We start from the raw sequence: 26,004 nt of genomic DNA, 5'->3' as shown, positions 1-26,004 counted from the left end.
GTTTTACCAAATATACCACCCATATCTTGTCACAACACAACTTATTGGCTGAAACGCATTAAGGAGAGACATTCCCCAAATTAACTTTTAACAAGGCACACTTGTTAATTGAAATGCATTCCATGTGACTACCTCATGAAGCTGGTTGAGAAAATGGCAAGAGTTTACAAAGCTGTCAAAGGCAGGCTACTTTGAAGAATGTCAAATATAAATATGGTGTTTCACACTTTTTTGGTTACTACATGATTCCATATGTGTTATTTCATAGTTTTGATGTCTTCACTATGATTCTACAATGTAGAAAATAGTAAAATCAAAGAAAAACTCTTGAATGAGTAGGTGTGTCCAAACTTCTGACTGGTTCTATATGTATGTATATATGTGTATGTGTGTGTGTGTGTGTAACAGCAGGGCTGATCTTAGCCTCAGAGAGACACATTGTGGCAGTGCACCATCCTGCCAACATCATCCTGGATCAGAATCAGGACTGACTGGGTTGCCCTGGAAACCAGTCACAGCAATATCCTCCCTCCCCTCTGACACATTTGGTGTCTGTATTTCTGTCCTAGAAATGCCTGCTGCTCTGGAGTAGAAGGAGTGCTTGCGTGTGATGGAAGGAGTGCGTAGATTTTTAAGAGTGTTTGTGTGTGTTTGAGTGGTTGGAACTCACGACAGTACCATGGTCGAGCAATCGCTTGACCCAGCGATTTCTGCAGCTTTCTCCAGAATCTGCAGGAGTAGATCACACACATCCATATCAGGGGTAGAAATACTTCATAACTACAACCATGCTTGAATACGTCAGGGTGTGTGTGTCCTCACCTTGTCGAAGGGGGGGAATAGGATGGGGTGAGGGTTGTAGTCAGGGAGGTGGATGTGGAGTGCTGTACAATTCTCAGTGTACGGGTTGGTCTGGATGGTTCCTATGGGGTTCAGCATCTCTTCAAGTTCATCTGAGGGACACAGACAAATTACTCATACGCTAACATTTTGTGTATAAATATGTAGGTGAGTTTCAGAAGTGTGTGTGTAGGTGTGAGAGTGTATAGGTTAATTCAAGTGTTTGTAAAGTACATGAAGGTGTGTGTATAGGTTAATTCAAGTGTTTGTAAAGTGCATGAAGGTGTGTGTATAGGTTAATTCAAGTGTTTGTAAAGTGCATGAAGGTGTGTGTATAGGTTAATTCAAGTGCATGAAGGTGTGTGTGTGTGTGTGTGTGTGTGTGTGTGTGTGTCTGTGTGTGTCTGTGTGCTCACCAGGAAAGGAAGACCAGCTGTGAAGGATGATATCTCCAGTCTTCAGCTGTCCTTTATAGTCAAACACCATGGTGTTCACCCAGGCTACAGGGTAGTGCTGCAGAGAGACAGAGAGAGAGAGACAGCAAGCACGAGAGAGGGGACAGAGATGCATATTAAATGTCTCTGTGTGTGTGTGTGTTTGAGTATGCCTGTGCTTTGTGTGTGACATACCACTTTGCCAGCTTTGCGGATGGTCTGGTACTTGTTGATGTGGGCGTTCTTGGTGGACTTCTGCTTCTTGACCTTGTCCATGACGGCGTAGATGGCGAAGCAGAGGCGGGCCATGCGCGGCAGGTCGCTCACAGTGATGTCGAACTCCAGCGTGAGGTTCCACACGTGTTCCGAGCGTCCACTGCTCTCGCTGCTCACCGCCGGCTTGCATAACAACTCTGTGCCGTGGAACAAGCCTGCACGCACCTGGACCTGGGGGGGGGGCAACAAGGGGTTCACCATAATACGGTGATCGTGAGAGATAACAGTGTTCTACTGACTATGGGTTATAAATACATCCTAGTGCAAACACCAACGATGCAACAAAAATTCCAGGTTTGCAAGTTCACATCATCAGTGGTTACCTTGGCGGTCTCCTCAGCGTTCACCTTGCTGCCTTTGATTAGGACAATCTTAAACGGGGTGGACACCTCCCATACACACGTATTCACTTGCTACAAAGAGAGAACAGAAGAGGAACGAGGAGGAGAGGAACAGAGGAAAGAGAAGAGAAAGAACAGAGGGGAGGAAAGAAGGAGAGGAAAGAGAAGCGAAGGAGAGGAACAGAGGGAAGAGGAGAGGAACAGAGGGAAGAGGAGAGGAACAGAGGGGAAGGAGAGGAACAGAGGGAAGAGGAGAGGAACAGAGGGAAAGAGGGGAGAGGAACAGAGGGAAGAGGAGAGGAACAGAGGGAAGAAGAGGAACAGAGGAAGAGGAGAGGAACAGAGGGAAGAGAGGAAGAGGGAAGAGGAGAGGAACAGAGGGAAGAGGAGAGGAACAGAGGGAAGAGGAGAGGAACAGAGGGAAGAGGAGAGGAACAGAGGGAAGAGGAGAGGAACAGAGGGAAGAGGAGAGGAACAGAGGGAAGAGGAGAGGAACAGAGGGAAGAGGAGAGGAACAGAGGGAAGAGGAGAGGAACAGAGGGAAGAGGAGAGGAACAGAGGGAAGAGGAGAGGAACAGAGGGAAGAGGAGAGGAACAGAGGGGGAGGAGGAAAGAGCGAGGAGAGAAATATTTTCATGAGTACGCAAGGAGAACATCATTTACTGTAGGAATAACACACACACTGAAGGTTGGGCGAGTCAAACTGTTGTCAAGCAGAGTAGATTTACGAGGGTCAGCACAGCAGGAAAAACACTCCACATGACTGGCCCTTAGCTACAGCCCACAAACATGAATAAGCAGCACACTTCCTGCTGTCCACTAGCTCTCTCTCTGTGTGTGTGTGTGTGTGTGTGTATGTGTGTAAAGAACATTTTGTTTTTGTAAGTGTAAACGAGTGCGTTTTTGAATGCAAAAATGTGTACTGTATGTCAGTGTTTGTGCATTTAGGTCAGTGTCTATGTGACAGAGGAGTGCATGTATATGTTTGTAATGTCTGATTACAGTACACCACCACTAGAACAGCCTGTCCTTCTCTCAACCTCTCCTCACTACCTAGAACAAAGCTCTACTGGAGAGCTGCTGGGTAAACAGGCTTGTTGTGCTTGAAGCCCTACTCACTTCCCCTTCTGTCAAGTGACCAACTACCACAAGACATCACTGTTTGACCCCCATCTTTCTTCTTTTCAGATCAGTGCAGATGCAGTCTTGTTGATGTTGACATTTAGTTGTGATGATTGACATTTGAAGTGCTAATGATTGTCATGTGTGTCATTTACTGTTAGATGTCACCTGTCACCGTGGGATGTAGTCGTCATGGTACTGTGCAATTAAGCCCTAATGAGCAATTCAAATGCACCTGACCTTTAGAACCAGGCGAAACATCATAAAAGACTCACTAACACATACCTGCACCTATACGCACGCACGCACACACACACACGTCACAGAGAAAGAGTGTAACTGACCGAGGGTCCCCTCCTCTTGGGGGGCAGGGGTAAGGGGGGGTTGGAGCTCTTTCGGTTGACTACAGCTCCGATGGCCGAGATCTCCTTCTCGAACATGGCCTGGACTGTGCTGACCTGGACCAGGGTCAGGTGGGGACACTCCTTAGCCTGGAGACAAGCTTTGATGTACTGGGACAGAGAAGGAGGAGTTAATACAGAGTACCATTCTTTATGCCGTCTGTATCCAAATGTACATTTTAGGGTTGAGTGCCTTGCTAGATTTTCACCTTGTCGGCTCGGGGAATTGGAACCAGAAACCTTTCGGTTACTGGCCCAACGCTCTTAGCCGCTAGGCTACCTGCCACCTCTTACAAATGTGAATGGCGCACACACAAACACCACACACCCACACACCCACACAGAGAGACATCACACAAGTCCATATGTTCTGAGGAGAGGACAGAAGAGGGAGAGTACACACACTGAGGGATGAGAGGTCAAAGAGAGGAAATCAGACAGATGGAAGGTAACCCACATCTAATGTATAGACATGACCTATGTAGATCAGATGGTTCCTGGTTCTAAACACTTTTCCGTGAACGAGAGTAAATGGGTCCGGACCCATTTCTGCAGGGCGTAATGGTCAGAGTCTGCTTCATCACACGCACACACACACAGAAACACACACACTCATACACATATGGATTCAGTCATACACACCTACCAGGTTTGAGAGTAACAGTAATGTGTTTGAGGAAGAGTGTTATTAATGAGACGTTATTAGGACATCAGTAAAATTACTGTTTCTGGATCACTGAGTCTTGTTTATGGCTAAACACAAGGAGTTCTCTTTCAAGTTTTCGTTTCGGTATTCCACTTATGGAATACGTCCCCAGCGTATTCGCCCCCAGCGTATTCGCCCCCAGCATATTCGTCCCCAGCATATTCGCCCCCAGCGTATTCGTCAGAAGCCTTTATAACACTACCCCAGCCATGATTGAGCAGCGTCTGAGCCATTCAAACACCTCTTCTCGCTTTTCATCAGAAAGCTTACCTCGACACAACTGCATTTTCCAGAACTAGCTAAACTGTCCACCGATGTGAGCTTACAATTCGCTCCCCAGGCTCTATTCTCAGGACTGTGCAGTGGTGACAATTTTCCTTTTCCTTCACCATAGTTAGAGGAAAATGATTATTATATACAATTATTCACTAGCTAGAGTCTGTGGTTTTACTTCGACAACAAAAGTTTTTACTACCGAAACCAAGCTATCTTTTGTAACCTGTTGTTTCAGAAACAGTATCCGGACATCACGAGTGCCAGCGTCAGAGATAACCCACTAAATCACTAGCTATCGGACTAGCCTACCACGCTAGTTTTTTTCTGACAGCTAAAAACATAGGATCTAACCTATGTTGACAAAAACATCTCCATCCCCAAACGAGGAGAAGCTCCCGGCATGAATCTGCTCCTGTGGAAACAAGATATCGGCCAAAGACACCCACTCTGTGTGCTCCGCTTACCTTATCCTCCCCTGTCTCCTGTCCACACTGTGCCCTCTTCACTGTGAAGAGCCTCCGTCGCAGGCTAGCACGCCAAGCTAGCCTGAGTCAACAGGACCCTAACATGGGAGCTGGCGACTCACCAAAGGCGATGGATATCCCCATGTGAAAACGTGGCAGCTAGTGCTAGCTAGGGCGACCAGCTCGACGCCATTGTCCCGCTGTTGGAGGACTCCAACAACCACCTTGACGCCTCCCTGCTGGGCTTCCTGATTAGAGGCGATAACTCCTTTCGGAATCGGATGGAAAGGAAGACTCCTTCATCCCCTCAGGCCAGGCCATGAAGCCTCCTGCCGGGGAATCAGAAACAGGGCACGCAGGCGGGGAGCCATCAACACCGGTTCTCGATGTGGACCTGCAGAACGTGTGCAAACACGCTGCTAATAAACTGGCGATTCCCTGTCCCAATGCAGTAGCAGAGACCACCACATCCAGCTACGAGGGTAAGAGGCTACCCAAACGGGCAGCCAGGCATTTACTACCAGTCTTCCCAGAATGCCTGGAGGAGGTTACCTGTACTGGAGTACACCAAGAACTCTGTCCAAGGTGGGTCGGTGTTGGACTGTGTTGACATGGCAGGGATTGGGCTTGCCCACATGCCCATCATTGAACCCCTGGTGGCTTCCCATCTACACCCCAGTCAGAAGTCCTCCATGACCTCAACTGGCCCCACCTTACCAACCAAGTACGAGCACTTCCAGTCCTCTGCAACAGAGAAGGTCTACAGGTTGGTCGCCACAGCGGTGAGGGCTCTCGGCATACCAAGCTGAGCTACAAGAGGCACTAATGGTCACACCGGAGCCAGGTCTGTGGGATGAGATCTGTTACACCACACTGTCGAGATGATGCAGAAATGGTGAGTGGAGGAAAAAGAGGGAGGGTGAAGCCCTTCAGCTGTCTGCCCAGGAAGACACAGCACAGTGCCTCGCCACACCTTCACCCAGGCTGCAGCAGGTCGACCCCCCTCAACCTTTAAAATCTCCAGACGCCCAGCCCCCCAAGCTGGGAGCTCAGGGCAGCAGAGAACCTTGGATCCCCTGGTCTAAGAAGCCTCCCTTCCCACCCATGGCACCAAGGACCCATACGCCCGATCCTAGATCTACGTGCTCTGAACAGGCACATGGGAATGTATACGTTCTGTGCGCCCAGGCAATTGGTTCGTATCCATTGACCTGAAGGACACTTATTTTCACATCTCAATATACCCTCACAGGAAATTTCTCAGATTCACTTTTCAAGGTGTAATCTATGAATTTCTGGTACTCCTTCGGCCTAACTGTCACCTTGTGTTTTTACAAAGTGTACCAAGGCAGCCATAGCCCCACTCAGAGAGGGGCATTTGGTTGATGATGTACATAGACGATTGGCTGCTGTGCGCGCAATCGAGACAAGAGGTCTTAGAACACAGTCAGCTACTTTTGGAACACCTGACATTTCTAGGTTTCAGAATAAACACAGTAAAGAGCATTCTGATTCCCATGCAGACTCTTTCCTAGGTTTAATCCTAGATTCAGTATCATTCAAAGCTTGCCTTTCAGTGGAACGTATAAGAACATTCCAAGATTGCGAAACAGTGCTAGGCAGAAGGAACCTGGTGCCTTTGAAAACATGCCTGAGGCAGCTAGGTTTTAGTAGTCATCCCATTAGGACGTTTGAATATGAAAGGGTTTCAACGCTGGGTCTCCTCTCTAGTTCTGAGCCCAATACATTACAAACATCACCGTGTACAGATCTCCATAGATTTCATGGTAGCACTGCACTCCTGAAGATACCGGAGTTTTCCTTTTATCCAGAAAAGTAGTCACGACGCATCTCTCTCGGGTTGAGGTGCGTCCCACGATGGCAGAACAGTCAACGGGGTATGGAGACCCCATCTCCGTTCTACTCAGATAAACTGACTGGAAGTCCTTAGCGTCCTTAGCATTAAAGTTGTTCCTCCCATTTCTGGAGGGTCGTCATGTTCTAGTCAGAACAGACAATACCACTGTTGTGGTTTACATAAACAGGCAAGGGGGACTGCGATCCCCTCACTTACACGCAGACTGATTATGTGGAGCAGTGTGCATCTCCAGTCACTGAGAGCTACTCATGTACCGGGAGTATTGAATCTGGGGGAAGATTTACTTGCCAGAGGGAATCCTCTATGGAGAGTGGAAGCTCCACCCAGAGGCAGCCAATCAGGTTTGGATGCACCTCAGCATGCCAGCAGTGGATCTTTATGTCCATTGTTCTTTTCCCTGAGGGATCAGGATACATTCAGGGGAGTGGATGTGTTGGCGCACGAGTGGCCACACATCCTCCTGTATGCATTCCCACCCACTGGCCCTGATTTGCCCCACCCTCTCTCTCATACTAATAGTGCCACATTGGCCAGAGAAACACTGGCTAGTGGAGATCACTCAACTACTATGCGGCCACCCGTGGCCCCTTCCCTTGCATCGGGACCTACAGTGCCAGGCAGGAGGGGAGATTGTCCATCCTCACCCGGAATTGTTGGCACTCTGGGCCCGTTGATGGTGCAACTTGAACACTGCCGGGCTTCCCTAAAATGTCATTTAGACTATTCAGAGTGCTAGAGCCTCATCCACCAGGTCCCTTTATGATTGTAAATCACAGACAGTGCCATTCCAGTGCTCTGTCCTGGTAATTCTGTTGTTTATAAAATGAATTATTAGAAAAAGGAAATTCGTCGCCCGTTTTATGAAGTGTGCACGTCGTGTGTGTCCAGCGTCCAAACAGTTTGCCCCGTCATGGGATTTATCAGTTGTTTTGGATGCTCTATGCCAACAGCCTTTTGAGCCCCTGGATCAGGTGGAACTGAAGATGCTTTCATTTAAGACCAGGCTATTACTAGCATTGGCCTCCGACAAAAGTGTGATTGACATTCACGCACTCTCATTGCACTCGTCATGCGCACAATTTGCACCGGTAACAATAGGGTATGATTGTGGCCTAACCGCGCCTTTATCCTTAAGATTATGAATCCATCTTTGATGCGTCTTCCCGTTGAGCTGGAAGATTTTTACCCCCCCACCGTTTCCCTCTCCGGAACATCAACGGCTGCATATGTTGTGTCCAGTCCGCGCTCTGCACATCTACATAGACAAGACCAAGGGGTTTAGAAAATGTGATCAGCTGTTTGTTTCCTGGGCGAAACCTCACAGATAAAGAGCTCACTAAACAACGCCTCTCCCACTGGATAGGGGAGGCTATCACTTTGGCATACACAAGTAAGGGTCTTCAGTCTCCTGCTGGCCTATGGGCTCATTCCACTGGAGGAATGGCTACATCCTGGGTATATCTAAGATATTTGCTCAGCAGCAAGTTGGGCTTCGCCTCATACATTTGCAACGTTTTAACGGTCACCGCACTGACCCTGGCGCATACCGCTTTACGTGTAGGATCTTCGCACAGTGCAGTAGGTCGTCAGGATAAGCTTGTCTGGCAATACGGGAATCACATTATCCCATAAGTGAAATACCGAAATGAATACTTGAAAGAGAACGTTAGGTTACGACTGTAATCCCAGTTCTCTGATAGTATGAGTGAGGTATTTCACCAGACCACCCTCCTTGCAGGAACGAGGAAGAGGAGTTGCTTATTTTTGAAAGACTCTGCGTTGGACCTTTTATAGGGTAGGAGGGACACCCTTCCCCGAAGCACATGTCTCAACATCCAGCCAATCATGGTTGGCTTAGTGTAATAAAGGCTTCTGACGGACACGCTGGGGGCGTATCCCATAAGTAAAATACTATCAGAGAACCGGGGTTACGGTCGTAACCTAAAGACATTCCTCAACCCTAACCTGACAGCTCACTACACACTCTCTGACGTTGGAACATTAACCGATACGGTCAAAGAGAGTTTACTAATTATGATATTAATCATTAAGGAATGGTTGAGGTCAGCACAGCACAGAAACTTGAGGTTAAGAGATTGAGAAAGGGAGCAATTTGATGGTAAGAAAGCACTCTACAGAGGGTTTAGGGGTTAAAGGTGAAGGGTTCATTGGGCAACATTAGGGTCCCTTTGCACTGTATGCACTGAAGTTTAGCCTACGAGTAAGGGGTCACCTTGTACTGTATGAGGGGGTGGTCTCCACAGAGGAACTCCAGCTTATCGCTGACCCTCAGAACATACTGCTCGGCCTGGCGCCCCTCCTCCTCGGGGCCGTGGGTCGTTAGCCATTTCCTCAACGCCTGTTCCATCAGCTCACTGGGACTGGTGCTGGGCCACACCTTCAGACTGGCTGTGTCCTGGAGGGAGAGAACATTAACATCAACACAACAATCAAAGAGAGACAGAGAAGAGAAAGAGATGGCGTGGTGCACTTAATGTTCGAAACGCAGCAAGAAACGTCCTCTCACGGTCAACTGCGTTTATTTTCAGCAAACTTAACATGTGTAAACATTTGTATGAACATAAGATTCAACAACAGACAAACTGAACAAGTTCCACAGACATGTGACTAACAAAAATGTAATAATGTGTCCCTGAAATAAAGGGGGGGGGGTCAAAATCAAAAGTAACAGTCAGTATCTGGTGTAGCTACCAGCTGCATTAAGTACTGCAGTACAACATCTCCTCACGGACTACACCAGATTTTCCAGTTCTTGCTGTGAGATGTTACCCCACCCTTCCACCAAGGCACCTGCAAGTTCCCAGACATTTCTGGGGGGGAACGGCCCTAGCCCTCACCCTGTGATCCAACAGGTCCCAGACGTGCTCAATGAGATTGAGATCCGGGCTCTTGCCTGGCCATGGAACACTGATATTCTTGTCTTGCAGGAAATCACGCACAGAACGAGCAGTATGGCTGGTGGCATTATCATGCTGGAGGGTCATGTCAGGATGAGCCTGCAGGAAGGGTACCACATGAGGGAGGAGGATCTCTTCCCTGTAACGTACATCATTGAGATTTCCTGCAATGACAACAAGCTCAGTATGACGGACCCTCCACCTCCAAGTCAATCCCGCTCCAGAGTACAGGCCTCGGTGTAATGCTCATTCCTTCTACGATAAACGCATATCTGACCATCACCCCTGGTAAGACTCTCTCAGCCTATTACGGACAGTCTGAGCACTGATGGAGGGATTGTGTGTTCCTGGAGTAACTCAGGCAGTTGTTGTTGCCATCCTGTACTTGTTACACGTGGTCTGCCACTGCGAGGACGATCAGCTGTCCGTCCTGTCTCCCTGTAGCGCTGTTTTAGGCTTCTCACAGTATGGACATTGCAATGTATTGCCCTGGCCACATCTGCAGTCCTCGTGCCTCCTTGCTGCATGCCTAAGGCATGTTCACACAGATGAACAGGGACCCTGGTCATCTTTCTTTTGGTGTTTTTCAGAGTCAGTAGAAAGGCCTCTTTAGTGTCCCAAGTTATCCTAATTGTTAGTGTCTTAACGACCGTTCCAAAGGTGCATGTTCATTAATTGTTTATGGTTCATTGAACAAGCATGGGAAACAGTGTTTAAGCCCTTTACAATGAAGATCTGTGAAGTTATTTGGATTTTTATGAATTATCTTTGAAAGACAGGATCCTGAAAAAGGGAAGTTTCCTTTTTTGCTGAGTTTATATTATAAAGTGACATCTCAAAGTAAGCGAGGAGAGAGGACAAGGGGGATATTAAAATAACAGAAAGACGGGGGTAAGGGATATACACTGCTCAAAAAAATTAAGGGAACACTAAAATAACACATCCTAGATCTGAACGAATGAAATATTCTTATGAAATACTTTTTTCTTTACATGAATGTTGAATGTGCTGCCAACAAAATCACACAAAAATTATCAATGGAAATCAAATTTATCAACCCATGGAGGTCTGGATTTGGAGTCACACTCAAAATTAAAGTGGAAAACTACGCTACAGGCTGATCCAACTTTGATGTATTGTCCTCAAAACAAGTCAAAATTAGGCTCAGTAGTGTGTGTGGCCTCCACGTGCCTGTATGACCTCCCTACAACACCTGGGCATGCTCCTGATGAGGTGGCGGATGGTTTCCTGAGGGATCTCCTCCCTGCCAACTCCTGGACAGTCTGTGGTGCAACGTGGCGTTGGTGGATGGAGCGAGACATGATGTCCCAGATGTGCTCAATTGGATTCAGGTCTGGGGAATGGGCGGGCCAGTCCATAGCATCAATGCATTCCTCTTGCAGGAACTGCTGACACACTCCAGCCACATGAGGTCTAGCATTGTCTTGCATTAGGAGGAACCCAGGGCCAACGCACCAGCATTTGGTCTCACAAGGGGTCTGAGGATCTCATCTCGGTACCTAATGGCAGTCAGGCTACCTCTGGCGAGCACATGGAGGGCTGTGCGGCCTCCCAAAGAAATGCCACCCCACACCATGACTGACCCACCGCCAAACCGGTCATGCTGGAGGATGTTGCAGGCAGCAGAACATTCTCCATGGCGTCTCCAGACTGTCACGTCTGTCACATGTGTTCAGTGTGAACCTGCTTTCATCTGTGAAGCGCACAGGGCGCCAGTGGCGAATTTGCCAATCTTGGTGTTCTCTGGCAAATGCCAAACGTCCTGCACGGTGTTGGGCTGTAAGCACAACCCCCACCTGTGGACGTCGGGCCCTCACACCACCCTCATGGAGTCTGTTTCTGACCATTTGAGCAGACACATGCACATTTGTGGCCTGCTGGAGGTCATTTTGCAGGGCTCTGGCAGTGCTCCTCCTGCTCCTCCTTGCACAAAGGCGGAGGTAGCAGTCCTGCTGCTGGGTTGTTGCCCTCCTACGGCCTCCTCCACGTCTCCTGATGTACTGGCCTGTCTCCTGGTAGCGCCTCTGGACAGTACGCTGACAGACACAGCAAACCTTCTTGCCACAGCTCGCATTGATGTGCCATCCTGGATGAACTGCACTACCTGAGCCACTTGTGTGGGTTGTAGACTCCGTCTCATGCTACCACTAGAGTGAAAGCACCGCCAGCATTCAAAAGTGACCAAAACATCAGCCAGGAAGCATAGGAACTGAGAAGTGGTCTGTGGTCACCACCTGCAGAACCACTCCTTTATTGGGGGTCTTGCTAATTGCCTATAATTTCCACCTGTTGTCTATTCCATTTGCACAACAGCATGTGAAATTTATTGTCAATCAGTGTTGCTTCCTAAGCGGACAGTTTGATTTCACAGAAGTGTGATTGACTTGGAGTTATATTGTGTTGTTTAAGTGTTCCCTTTATTTTTTGAGCAGTGTAGATTGTCCTGCAGTGTGTGTCTTCTGCCTTGCAGACAAGGCTTAACACACAATCCCAGCCAGACACCGAAGGCTTAAAGAGCATTCAGACAGAGAAACGCACACACCCCGCTACCCAACCTGCCTTGAAGCCTGGTGCCCAACCTGGCCGTGAGGGCACAGCTGCCACACACTCACAATGGCATGACAACCACCTGCTGCATATCACCATGGTGACACTGGCCAGAGTGGTCAAGTTCCAAATAGAGCAGTAAAAATTCTTCAAATGATTTCACATTTTCATTACAGCCAAGACTGTGTACTTTTGGGTAATTGCTTCAAATAAAATGGTAACTATAGGACCTTGTACCTTCTAGTGAAAGACTGCAGTTTTACAATGTAATGTCCAAGTAAATATCATGTAAACAGGTAGTAAAATAAGGCTTTGTTATATCAGAGCAACTGAAAACCAGGCCAACCAACCAATTGAGTTAACAAGACTCTAGACAATAAAAGGTCCACTTCCTGTGCTTAATGTGGCTTACAGTGTCTGGACTCCTAAAAAACACACTGACTTCCTGCCACCATCCACCTGGACAGAAGAACACAGACAGTAAGGGTTTGGGCCATGTAGTGTACAGTGAGCTATTGACCCTAGCGCACGATGCATATCTTTTTTCAGATAGAACATACAGTAGTGTGTGTGACAGTGAGAGGGATAGAGAGAGAGAGAGAGAGAGAGGGAAAGAGAGAGAGGGATAGAGAGAGAGGGATAGAGAGAGAGCGAGAGAGAGAGGGGTGAGGGGGAAGAGAGGGAGAGTGCAAGAGAGCAAGCAAGAGATATGGTGTCAGCGTCCTCAGATGTCCTCTTTTTCCAAGTTTTTAATTAGTGGAGAGGCCCTTTGGGCAGGCGCGCGCGCGCGTGTGTGTGAATGTGACTCTGCAAGAGATTGGCTCAGTCCCACGACCAGGCCCCACTAGGGGACCGTCCACTGTCCCACGACCAGGCCCCACCAGGGGACCGTCCACTGTCCCACGACCAGGCCCCACTAGGGGACCGTCCACTGTCCCACGACCAGGCCCTATTAGGGGACCGTCAACTGTCCCATGACCAGGTCGAACACAGGTAGGGAAGAGGAGAGGGACGGAAGCTATACTGTTACACTGGCAATACTAAAATGCCTATAAGAACATCTAATAGTCAAAGGTATATGAAATACAAATGGTATAGAGAGAAATAGTCCTATAATTCCTATAACTACAACCTAAAACTTCTGACCTGGGAATATTGAAGACGCATGGTAAAAGGAACCACCAGCTTTCATATGTTCTGAGCAAGGAATTGAAACGTTAGCTTTCTTACATGGCACATATTGCACTTTTACTTTCTTCTCCAACACTTTGTTTTTGCATTATTTAAACCAAATTGAACATGTTTCATTATTTATTTGAGGCTAAATTGATTTTATTGATGTATTATATCAAGTTAATATAAGTGTTCATTCAGTATTGTTGTAATTGTCATTATTACAAATACATTTATTTATTTTAAATCGTCTGATTAATCGGTATCAGCTTTTTTTGGGGTCCTCCAATAATCGATATCGGTATTGAAAAATCATAATCGGTCGACCTCTACTATTAACAGACCGTTAACTGTCACATGACCAGGTCCTATTAGGGAATAGCCAACAGAGAAGATGAGAGGGGAGTATATTCTTGTGTGAGAGAGTTTGTTTATTCGTCTGTAGCCTACTGAGTATAACAAACATTAGGAACACCTTCCTGATATTCTCCCTCAGAACAGCCTCAATTCGTCGGGGCATGGACTCTACAAGGTGTTAAAAGTGTTCCACAGGGATGCTGGCCCATGTTGACTCCAATGCTTCCCACAGTTGTGTGACATCAATAAGGGATCATAGACTGACCAGATGAAAACTATGTCACGGAAAGAGCAAATGTTCCTAATGTTTTGTAAAATCAGTGTCTGTCTGCATACTGTTGTCTGTATGTGATGGCACCTAATTGATGACAGCTGAGGGTGTATAGTATTGTAGATGTGACTCCTGCTTGATGACAGCTGAGGGTATATAGTATTGTAGATGTGACTCCTGCTTGATGACAGCTGAGGGTATATAGTATTGTAGATGTGACTCCTGCTTGATGACAGCTGAGGGTGTATAGTATTGTAGATGTGACTCCTGCTTGATGACAGCTGAGGGTATATAGTATTGTAGATGTAACTCCTGCTTGATGACAGCTGAGGGTATATAGTATTGTAGATGTAACTCCTGCTTGATGACAGCTGAGGGTATATAGTATTGTAGATGTAACTCCTGCTTGATGACAGCTGAGGGTGTATAGTATTGTAGATGTAACTCCTGCTTGATGACAGCTGAGGGTGTATAGTATTGTAGATGTAACTCCTGCTTGACAGCTGAGGGTATATATTATTGTAGATGTAACTCCTGCTTGATGACAGCTGAGGGTGTATAGTATTGTAGATGTGACTCCTGCTTGATGACAGCTGAGGGTATATATTATTGTAGATGTGACTCCTGCTTGATGACAGCTGAGGGTGTATAGTATTGTAGATGTGACTGCTGCTTGATGACAGCTGAGGGTATATATTATTGTAGATGTGACTCCTGCTTGATGACAGCTGAGGGTATATAGTATTGTAGATGTGACTCCTGCTTGATGACAGCTGAGGGTATATAGTATTGTAGATGTAACTCCTGCTTGATGACAGCTGAGGGTGTATAGTATTGTAGATGTAACTACTGCTTGATGACAGCTGAGGGTGTATAGTATTGTAGATGTAACTACTGCTTGATGACAGCTGAGGGTGTATAGTATTATAGATGTGACTCCTGCTTGATGACAGCTGAGGGTGTATAGTATTGTAAATACTACACACTACTCGAAGAGAGCGACAATGGCCTCGTTCACTCCATTGCTGGGCATATTTTGCTATGTGTGCGTGTAAGTATTTCTGGTAGGAAATATTGTGCTCACAGTGTGTACAGATACTGTAGTTACCTGGGACTGGTCGAAGTGCATGGTGACTTTGAGGCTGGCCTCGGCCTGTTTGTCGTTGACACCGTCTGTGACGGGTGTGGCTCCTCCCCCTGGCTCCAGCTGCGGAGAGAAGCAGGCCTGCAGCCACTCGCTCCAGGTCATCAGCTGTACCCGCTGCATCTTCTCCTCGCTGATACGGAACATCTTACTGCGGAAGTCCTTCACCTCCTGGTCCTGCAGAGCGTCCAGCTCGTGGAGACCTGTGAATGGTTCATGAAGCTTCATAAGCTCTTCATAACCACTCCATGACCACTTTATATACATTGCACAACGACTTCGCAGGTGATAAAGATATCATGATAAGGCCACAAGAGGTTATACAACATTTTGCACTAAAGATGAATTTGCCGATCGTGTTCCGTTTGTGAACACCTGTGAGCAGTCATAAGAAGCCACACACTAAAGCACGTGAAAAACAAGAGTATAACCTCTGCATGAGTGTGTCTAACAGCACTGCATTAAAAGGCATTACCATTCATGTTTAATGCACTACATCTGTGACTGACATTTGATACCTAGCGTGGTAACAAGTAGCAATTCCTGTTTATGAGGGATTACAAATGACAATCCAATCTCAACAGTGTTGAACTCTAACCTACTGTTTTCTTTGAAATACAACTGTCACTGGGTATAAAATCTAGCTCCTAAATTCATTATACTATATCTATCAGTTGAACAGAGCTCAGTATTTTGGGCCAGTAGAACACTTTGGATGATGAAAACAACATGTTGACATTTAAAACCATTAAACATTCATATGACCCTCAGCTCTCAGATTGTGTGAGTGCGTGTGTCTGCTTCTTTGTGTGTGTGCCCATGTATGCTTTTCAGTGTGTGTGTGGCTAGCCAGCGCCTGAGGGATGTTTTGAGTACCGCTTACTGACAAAAGCCTTTTACAGATCACATCTGACAAAATCCTTTTACAGATCACATCTGACAAAAGCCTTTTACAGATCACATCTGACAAAAGCCTTTTACAGATCACATCTGACAAAAGCCTTTTACAGATCACATCTGACAAAAGCCTTTTACAGATCACATCTGACAAAAGCCTTTTACAGATCACATCTGACAAAAGCCTTTTACAGATCACATCTGACAAAAGCCTTTTACAGATCACATCTGACAAAAGTAGAGGCAGGAGGGAGCATATCAATATGGGATGAGTCTCCTTCCATTAGACTGACTGACTCCCTCTCTTAACAGGCCTGGTTGGCCTGCAGCCTGGAGCACCTCCATAGAGCCCCACCATCTCTGTCCTCACACACACTCAGACTAACAAGACCCTGTGTGTGTACACTTATAGCTATGTGTATATGTGGAGGCGATAGAGAATGTAAGGGAGACTTAGTGTATGTAGGCATGTGCGCATATTTGGGTTTGTGTGTCAATAGACGGACCTTTCCACCCTACCATTACAGTGGTGGTCTGGCTTGCCTCCTCCACTCAGCACAGCCTCTTATCACCATCACAGATAATACTGAGTGACGGATGATAATAACAGACATCAGGAGCCTGTCCATTCTAAGCGGATTGTTTTCCATCCTACGGGCCTGACTTCAGCTGATACTGAGATGATGACATGAGACTTCTGAAGACAAGACTCAGATCTGACAGCCAAGGCAAAGAGGATATCAATATATTGGAGAAAGAGATGAAATGGTGCTGGTGTGTCTGAAGAGTATGTGTGTGTTTGAGTGATCACTGTCCAGGAGCATCTCAACTCTGTTCAACCACAGGTCAAACATCAGTGTAAGGGTCTACTGTTACTGTGTGCGCGCACGTCACCTTTTCCGATGAGCACACCGATCTTGGAGTCGAGCAAGCGTTCCGCGCGGCCACAGTTGCGTGTGACCAGTTTGAGCATGGGACAGAAGGGCCTAACATCACAGAGGCGCCTGGTCTCATCCTCCAGCTCCTCGTGCACCGCTGCCTGGTTCACACACTCAAACATGTGGCCCTCCATCTCCCCCAGAGACGGAAACAGGGGGTATGACTGGGCCTGCTTCCATAGGAGCTATGCGGAGAAGAGGGGGACACCACAGTTATTACAGAAACTATGGCAAGACAAGTTAACACAATCTACCTGTATGATCAGAGGCTACACAGACACAGGCTCAGCCTCTAAAATACATGATCTACAACAAGTGGAACCTAAACGATTAGCCATGACTCACATCACAATAATCCAGATTCTAAAGCCAACAGTAGTTCTATGAATCATCGTGACTGAAATGTTAACAACCAATGGATGAACAACAACCATATGTCATATGATGACAGAGGAACAAACATGATGACACAGGTCCTGAATAGACCAATCAGGACATGAATCATGTCCCATGGCACAGTCACAGGGTGTGTGTGTGTGCGTGTGTGTTTGGGGCTGAAGGGCACGAAGTAGACAAACATGGGGACAGAGTAGACAAGGAGTCATGTCACCTCTCTTCCCTTCAGACAAACAGTCTTGTGTCATAACCACCTTACTTACCATAACATCAGACCAAGTCCCCTCAAAGTATCGACCTTTAGAGGCTAAAACAAAACACTCCCGGAATTACAGTTTACAACTTGTCTGTACCATGTTCACATGACAAATAACTGCTTTTACTTAACAAATGTGTTGTTATTATCCGTTGTGTGACATCTAATTATCTGTCACATTTCACCAGCATGCTATTTGTAGCCATCCAGAGACAATATTACTACTACTGTTATGATCTAAAATGAAAAGAAGCCCCTTGAAGTAACCGGATAACAGCCTCACTTAAGAGACATTTTGTTGAACTTGACCATTTCCTTCAAGAGTATCTCTTGAATATGTTCTCATACATTCAGTTAGTTGTTTTATTTCATGCATGTTGGATGGACTTGCAAGGTCACCATTTAAAAAAACATTCTACACCAACATTTATTGAGTACACGTCACAACAGTTCTGGTGCTGTTGGCTAGCCGAGGATGAATATCAGACCACATTTTAATAGAAGTGAAAGACCAGCTATTCTAATGGAGATGGAGGAGTGGTGTGTCATTGCACCCCTGATAGATGTCATGCCCACGTTACATCTGAGCAGGGGAGACATCTTTATTCTCCACACTGCCACTGTGCGGTCTACAAATCAGTATCTGAGGTTTAACGTTGTTCGCTGGCTGGCAAGCCTTCCGTCTGGGGACTACTCTCCTCCGAAACATTTTTAGTTGGGGAAATAAATCAATCTGCTGCTGGTCTACCTGAGCCTCTCCTTCTTCCTCTCTCCCTCTCTGGCTCCCTCACATTCTCCCTCATTCTGCAGTTACACTAAGATATTTTAATTTCTCTGAGCTTTCCTCCTTATCTCCTCTTTACTGGCTCCATGGAATAGATTTCCACTGAACAAGCCCTCACTAGCCCTCCCTGAACCTAATCCACCAACAGGTAGCCAGACTGTAGCTTACCGGCTAGCCTACCTACCAGGACATAACTGATAAAAGACTGCATAACTGTCTGCACAACTGCTTGCACAACTGTAAAACAGATCACAAGTCATTGAGTCTGTTAGTTCTGTTTTGTAGACATATGAAAAGCAGACAGACAAACAAGCACTTCTGTGAATTGGAGTGTTAGGTCACTCCTCATTAGGAACACTGGAACCAGGGGTGATTCAGAGAAACAGACATTACACACGGTTGTTCAAGAACTATTCAACAAAGCCTGTCTGAGGAAAATAACCTGTCTCTCTATGTGTGTGTGTGTGTGTGTGTGTGTGTGTGCGTCAGAAATAGTGTCTCAGAATGGAGGAAAACATTACATGAGGAAAACAGCAGCAGGGAGAGAGGGTCACAAGGAGAGGGATCTCACCACAGGGTCAAATACAAAAACGACCATCCTTCAAGGTATTTACACTTTAAAAGGTCAACTAAAAATCCTTAAAACATTCATAGTGACTGAAGTATGAAACCTTCCATGATGGTAAAGACTATAGTGTATTGTTACATTCCTGACCTTTGGCTTACATCTCACCCCACCTCTACCCACTAGCAGGGTCACGCATGATGTCATAGGATATTTGCATGCTGTTAGAGTGCAGCTCAGAGACAAACAAACAGCCACCAGCTGTGTCATAACACCCATTAGACAGTGTCTGGCTGGACTGGAGAGGAGGCGACAGTCTACAGCAGCCTACAGCTTGTTCTAGTTGTTATGATGGCCTTTTACAATGGCTCAGAACCAGAACTTCAGCCAGGCAGCACCCAGAGTCATTCATCAAAACAATCCTAACCAATCTCCGTAATGTTAAACTAATAAAATGTAAAGTAATGTGTTCCATGTGGGTTGATTCTAACTGAAGAGATAAAACAACCTGAAAGGCTGAAGGTGTTGTACTGCTGGACAGACAATGTGGATAGAAATCCATATCATTATAATCCTATCCTCATGATAACAATAAGAACAATAAATAAAAACATTGAGATGCACAGTAGGCCTATTACAGGCCTCTAGGCTATACTTTCCAATGCTGTTCTAAGATTTCAACTGCACTGTTTCGACTGCTGTCTGAAATTATTAACATTAGGCTATAGGCAAGCCTGTTAACTACAGAATACCCAGCAAAATATCATATAATTAAATTTCAAAACACACACACAGTCCCCCTCTCTCGTACCAGTTTGATGTGTTGTATGGTGGCCTCTCTGGGGACGTCCATCTGGATGTAGATGCCGGTGGGTAACAGGAAGTCCACAGTGACCAGGTCCTCTCCACACAGCTGGGAGTGGGCCGCCCACAAGTCCAGGTCGTCTGTCATGGCGGGAGGCATCGCAGGGACCAACACCCAGCTCAACCATAAGGACCTGGGAGGAGGAAAGAGGAGCGTTAGGGAGAGTAACCATGAACTGCTGAAGAACCACAACCACATGCAGAGAGTACAGAACTGTAACCGTGAATGGCTGAACCACACCTCACAGAGTTCTTCCAATTCCTACTATCCTATTGAAATGCAGACATAGTTTGATAGTCTTTACTGATGACTGAAAGTTGGGTGGTGTCAGGCTGAGGAGACTGTTATACTCCCTCTTTGCCCCCAGGTGGAGCCCTGTATAACACCGGCTGGCCATGGTTGGGTGAGCGCCAGCCCTCAGAGGAATGCCCACTAAGCAAACACAGGAACAAAAAGGTCACCAACCCTTCCCCTCACCCCTGACAACCTGCTCCGGTTCCCCCCCTCACTTGGCCGTGAGGCTGTTGCCAAGGCAATTATCAAGTAAATGGAGTTGAGGTAAATTTAGCTGACATTTTTCAAATCATCCAGTGAGTGTGCAATGACCGTAGTTAGTGTGGGACTGGAGTTGACAGGTTTTCAAAATTCCCTTCAAAAAATGTGTTACGGGTTTAGGAGGTGGTTCAAGTAGACACACACACACACACACACACACACACACACACACACACACACACACACACACACTAGAGTAAGTGCTTGAGCAGCTTTGTTAAAGAACCACATGCTGCCCAGTTTCCATTCTGGCTCAGTGTTTCACCACAACAGACCATCCACAATCACAGTTGCCTTTCTGTAATGACCTATTCCTGAAGAGCATGTCTTTAAGTGCTCCAGCAGGCCACAGTTCAATCTCCATTTTGGCTCAATATCACCAGGCCATTAAATCCAGCAGCAGCCCCATTGTCTCTAATGGTGTTAAGTGCTTGGGTCCATTTTGGCTCTGCAGCAAGTACAGTATCGTGGCCCATTTGGAGCCACTATCTTGGCCACTTAACATGATCAGCTATGCAGATACAACTGCTCTGACTGCCATTCAACACTTTGAACTAGAACATTCTCTCTTAAAGGGACTGTACAATTTCTGAGCCACCATTGGTGAGTGGTGGAACTAAACACTAGTGCTGGGATGATAAAGATAAAATTATTGACAACGACCATATTGATCACTTATCATCTCCGGCATTTTGCGGATGTCGTTCATTACAATAAGTAGCCTATACTAGACAAATGTCAATGAAATAAGTTTGCTAATGCGACAATTGATGGCTACAACCATCAGACCAGTCGTAGTTTACAGTCCATCCGGAATGTATTCTGACGACTTTTTCCACATTTTGTTAGCCTTATGGATTAAATTGAAAAAACCCCCTCTTCAATCGACACACAATAACAAAGCGAAAACAGGTTTTTAGATATTCTCGCAAAACCAAGCCATGAGGTTGAAGAGCACTAAGGACATCAGATTGGGGCGAAGGTTCACCTTCCAACAGGACTATATATCAGTTTTAATTATTTATAAATGTGCATACATTTCTAAAAAAAACGTTTTTGCTTTGTCATTATAGGGTATTGTGTGTAGATTGATGAGGGGGAAAAAAATAATTAATCCATTTTAGAATAAGGCATAACTTAACATTTGGAAAAAGTCCAGGGGTCTGAATACTTCCGGAACGCACTGTAAACTACTACCACTAGTTTGATGGTTGTAGCCATCAATTTTCCAATTAGCAAACGCATTTCATTGATATTTCTCTAGTATAGGCTACTTATCATAATGAACGACATCAGCAAAGTGCATGAGATGATAACTGATCAATATGGTCGGTTATCATCCTTGATAAAAATCTGCTCCAGAGCACTAAGGACCTCAGACTGGGGCAAAGGTTCACCTTCCAACAGTACAACGACCCTAAGCCCACAGCTAAGACACTGAGGAGTGGCTATGGGACAAGTCTCTGAATGTCCTTGAGTGGCCCAGCCAGAGCCCGGACTTGAACCCAATTGAACATCTCTGGAGAGACCTGAAAATAGCTGTGCAGTGACGCTCCCCATCCAACCTGACAGAGCTTGAGAGGATCTGCAGAGAAGAATGGGAGAAGCTCCCCAAATAAAGGTGTGCCAAGCTTGAAGCGTCATACCAAAAGAAGATGAGGCCGTAATTGCTGCCAAAGATGCGTCAAAGTACTGAGTAAAGGGTCTGAATACTTTTGTAAATGTCATATTTCAATCTTAATTATTTATAAATGTGCAAACATTTCTAAAAACCTGTTTTTGCTTTGTCATTATGGGGTATTGTGTATAGATTGATGAAGGGGAAAAACACTTTAAATCCTTTTAGAATAAGGCGTAACGTAACAAAATGTGGATAAAGTCCAGGGGTCTGAATACTTTCTGAATGCACTGTAAAGGATCATAAAAAAACAATAAAAAACTTGTGCACAATGTTAGAAATGTATCATTCTATTCATTCATCGTTATTGCATCAATTCAAGCAATTTATCACAAAATGGATTTTTGTCCAGATCGCCCAGTTCTAAGCACCTTGTCAAATGTGCAGTTGAATGCCTGTCTCAGACAAACAATGCAGGGAACCAGAGGGTGATGTCAGAGGAGCTCAGTTACACTCATGAAAGGAAAGGTGACACCACAACGTGTCTGTCTGACGCAGTCACAACTAACATGAGGAGACAAACTGAACATCCCCCCCAGAGTCGCAATGGGATTTGATAAACTATTAGCACCCGTTGCTGTAGCAACGGTATGATGACCTAATGCGTTGCATTTTGGAGATTACAGCAAAAATAACATTATTTGCATCCCCGCTACGTAAACAAAGCAGATTTAGCTGTTTAAACATGTTTTGTTTAGCTAATAAGATCACACTATTTGTCATGACAGGCCCACCCACCTCAAGGGCAAAACTTTTGTGGCCCCCCCTCTTCACAGTGGAGAGAAAAAAAAAACATTTTAAAGTTAAACTTCGCCATAGGCCACAGAGGAAATAATGCAGTTTTAAAGCAATTTTTTTGCAATTCTAAACATTTTGCCATATATAGGGTGGAGATATTTATTGTTATTGTAAAGAAGAAATGTTGGAAGTTTACATACACCTTAGCCAAATACATGTACACTCAGTTTTTCACAATTTCTGACATTTAATCCTAGTAAAAATTCTGTTTTAGGCCAGTTAGGATAACCACTTTATTTTAAGAATGTGAAATGTCAGAATAATAATAGAGAGAATGATTTATTTCAGCTTTTATGTCTTTCAACACAGTATTTGGTAGCATTGCCTTTAAATTGTTTAACTTGGGTCAAACATTTTGGGTAGCCTTCCACAAGCTTCCTACAATAAGTTGGGTGAATTGTGGTACCTTCCTCCTGACAGAGCTGGTGTAACTGAAGCAGCTTTGTAGGCCTCCTTGCTCGCACACGCTTTTTCAGTTCTGCCCACAAATGTTCTACAGGATTGAGGTCAGGGCTTTGTGATGGCCACTCCAATACCTTGACTTGGTTGTCCTTAAGCCATTTTGCCACAACTTTGGAAGTATGCTTGGGGTCATTGTCCATTTGGAAGACCCATTTGTCTTGAGAAGACAATATACAGTTAATAAAGCTTTAACTGATGTCTTGAGAAGTTGAAAAACTAGTTTTAATGACTCCAAACTTCGGACTTCAACCGTATATGCAAATTTCACATTGACATTCAACGTAGGATTTGCGCATAAGGTCAAGTTACCCGTATATAGCTGATGAGAAGATTTCCCCTGGGCTAGTGCGTTCATGTGTGTGTGTGTAAGTCATACAGGTGTGATTTCATCATGACAGTGTAAAGGGTATAGGAGAATGTATAGGGCGTCTGTGATAGCAGAGGAGTCACTTTAGAACTACGACAGCCTAGTCAATATTAATGACACACATATTCCACTGTCACACGTAATGAAATTATTCCACCATGTCAGTTTGGAAAGAAAGAACCGTTGTCACGGTAACAACCCATTGTTCTATTGAAAAAGGTCTCCCCTAAAGACGGACGAATACATTATGATTAGGATTATTAACAAGTATGTCCTTATGTTCTTTGTAAACTGTTGCAGTCTCTCTCTCGTACTCTAGTCTACAATGGGGCAGTGTGTGCGAGGAGGGGGGAGATATGAGGTCATGGTCAGTGATTAAGGACTCTGTGACACTTCTAAAAATACTACAATGAGTTCACAAAAGAGGAAGACCCCCACCCCCGCTCCACTATGAATACAGTATCGGTGTGAATGAGGTCATTCTCTCGCTCTCTCACACACACAATCTATACTAGGGCATCCCGAGTCAGCTTTTCCACTAGCTCTCTAGCTGAGGAGCTGTTGTTCAGGGGGGAATGGGGGCTTAGGGACTGTACTGACCACATCCAGTCACATTCATCCACATCAGCCCACATGGTGTCATGTCATACCCCTTCCCTCTCTGAACAGGTTAACTCCCCTTGGGAATGGGGGGAAATTGAGTGTGTGTGTGAGTGAGATTAGTCAGCAGGGCGTGAGTTGTGAAAGTGTTGTGGTACACAGTGGTAGCACTTCTAGGTGAACAGAACACATTTTGATGTAGAACTTGTGGTCCACAGTTACCCTGAGGTTCTGTCTCAGTGTGAGGACCAACATAACAGGCGAATTAGGAGTGTGTGTGAGGTGTGTGTATGAGGCTTATGAAGGGTGTGTGTGTGAGAAACAGTCACCCTCACTGCTGCTCAAACATAACAGAAATCACTAGACACTCCTACTTGTGGATTTAGAGAGTGGCTGTGGGCTTGAGACAGGATGTGATAGAAAAAACTGGAGAGGATAAATAACCTTTACTGTAGTGAGGTCTACTGTAGCAACATCATAGTTGTGGTCTGGTCTGTACAGTCCAACAACAATCAATTGGACATAGTAGGCCTACCATAGAGGACAGGGTAATGAGGCTGTATACTCTAGATGGTGGAGATAACATATTGTGTGTGAAAGGCTTTGATTGTATTTATTCAACACACAGCTCTGTGGTTTTCCACGTTACTGTCTGGTAAACATCAATGTCATATCTTGTAGTTGTCCATTTGGTGGGAAAAGTGGCCAAGGATATTGGATTAGCGCTCAAACTACAACCCCCCCTCTACCTTCTCTCTCTCTGGTCTGTCCCTCTCCTCCCCACCCTGTATCAGTGGGTACTGACATGGCCAAGAGATTTTATTTCTGTTTTTTACTTGGACCCCTTTTTCTCCCTAATTTCATGGTATCCAATTGGTAGCTACAATCGTGTCTCATCGCTGCAACTCGGACTCGGGAGAGGCGAAGGTTGAGAGCCGTGTCCCCCCCCCGAAACGCAACCCAGCCAAGCCACACTTCCCGCTCAACCCGAAAGCCAGCCGCACCAATGTGTCGGAAGAAACAGCGTACACCAGGCGACCGCGTCAGCGTGCATTGTGCCAGCCTGCCACAGGAGTCGCTAGTGCGCGATGGGACAAGGACATCCCTGCCGGACAGACCCTCTCCTAACCCGGACGATGCTGGGCCAATTGTGCACCGCCCCATTGATCTCCCGGTAGCGGCAGAGGCTTATTGCGACATCACAGAGCATCCATGTGGCTCCATAATGATGTCATAAAAGCCTGTTCTCATCCCCCCTCCCTCCTCACTCATCGCCCTGTGGGTGGAGAGAGGGAGGGACGAAATGTCAGATTTATTTCATGTTCAGCACAGCCCACTCGGAGTGCACCACTGCTTAATCCTCAAGACTAAATGCATGCTATTCAATTGATCGCTGCCCGCACCTGCTCGCCCGTCCAGCATCACTACTCTGGATGGCTCTGACGTGGACAACTACAAAATCCCTGGGTGTCTAGCTAGACTGTAAACTCTCCTTCCAGACTCACATTAAGCATCTCCAATCCAAAATTAAATCTAGAACCCGCTTCCTATATTGTAACAAAGCATCCTTCACTCATACTGCCAAACATACCCTCGTAAAAACTGACCATCCTACCGATCCTCGACTTCCGTGATGTCATCTATAAAATAGCCTCCAATACCCTACTCAACAA

General features: G+C 45.9%; 1 protein-coding gene across 5 annotated transcripts in view; it reads right to left on the bottom strand.

Moving 5' to 3' along the window:
- LOC112266167 (phosphatidylinositol 4,5-bisphosphate 3-kinase catalytic subunit beta isoform-like) overlaps positions 1–26,004 on the bottom strand; it is a 141,569-nt gene that overhangs the window by 11,165 nt on the left and 104,400 nt on the right. For all 5 annotated transcript variants that reach the window (XM_042296354.1, XM_042296352.1, XM_042296353.1 and 2 more), the window contains 10 exons: positions 19,818–20,004; positions 16,962–17,190; positions 15,135–15,373; positions 8,973–9,155; positions 3,358–3,525; positions 1,874–1,963; positions 1,470–1,721; positions 1,257–1,353; positions 823–953; positions 679–729 (listed from right to left, as the gene is read on the bottom strand). In XM_042296354.1, coding sequence (XP_042152288.1) covers positions 679–729; positions 823–953; positions 1,257–1,353; positions 1,470–1,721; positions 1,874–1,963; positions 3,358–3,525; positions 8,973–9,155; positions 15,135–15,373; positions 16,962–17,190; positions 19,818–19,970 — 1,593 coding nt within the window. In that variant the 5' untranslated portion in view covers positions 19,971–20,004. The remainder of the gene's footprint in view (positions 1–678; positions 730–822; positions 954–1,256; positions 1,354–1,469; positions 1,722–1,873; positions 1,964–3,357; positions 3,526–8,972; positions 9,156–15,134; positions 15,374–16,961; positions 17,191–19,817; positions 20,005–26,004) is intronic.

Source organism: Oncorhynchus tshawytscha, linkage group LG13 (assembly GCF_018296145.1).
Source record: "Oncorhynchus tshawytscha isolate Ot180627B linkage group LG13, Otsh_v2.0, whole genome shotgun sequence".
Taxonomy (NCBI): Eukaryota; Metazoa; Chordata; class Actinopteri; order Salmoniformes; family Salmonidae; genus Oncorhynchus; species Oncorhynchus tshawytscha.
The sequence above is the reverse complement of the archived record's forward strand: the minus strand, read 5'-3'. Positions and strand labels throughout refer to the sequence as shown.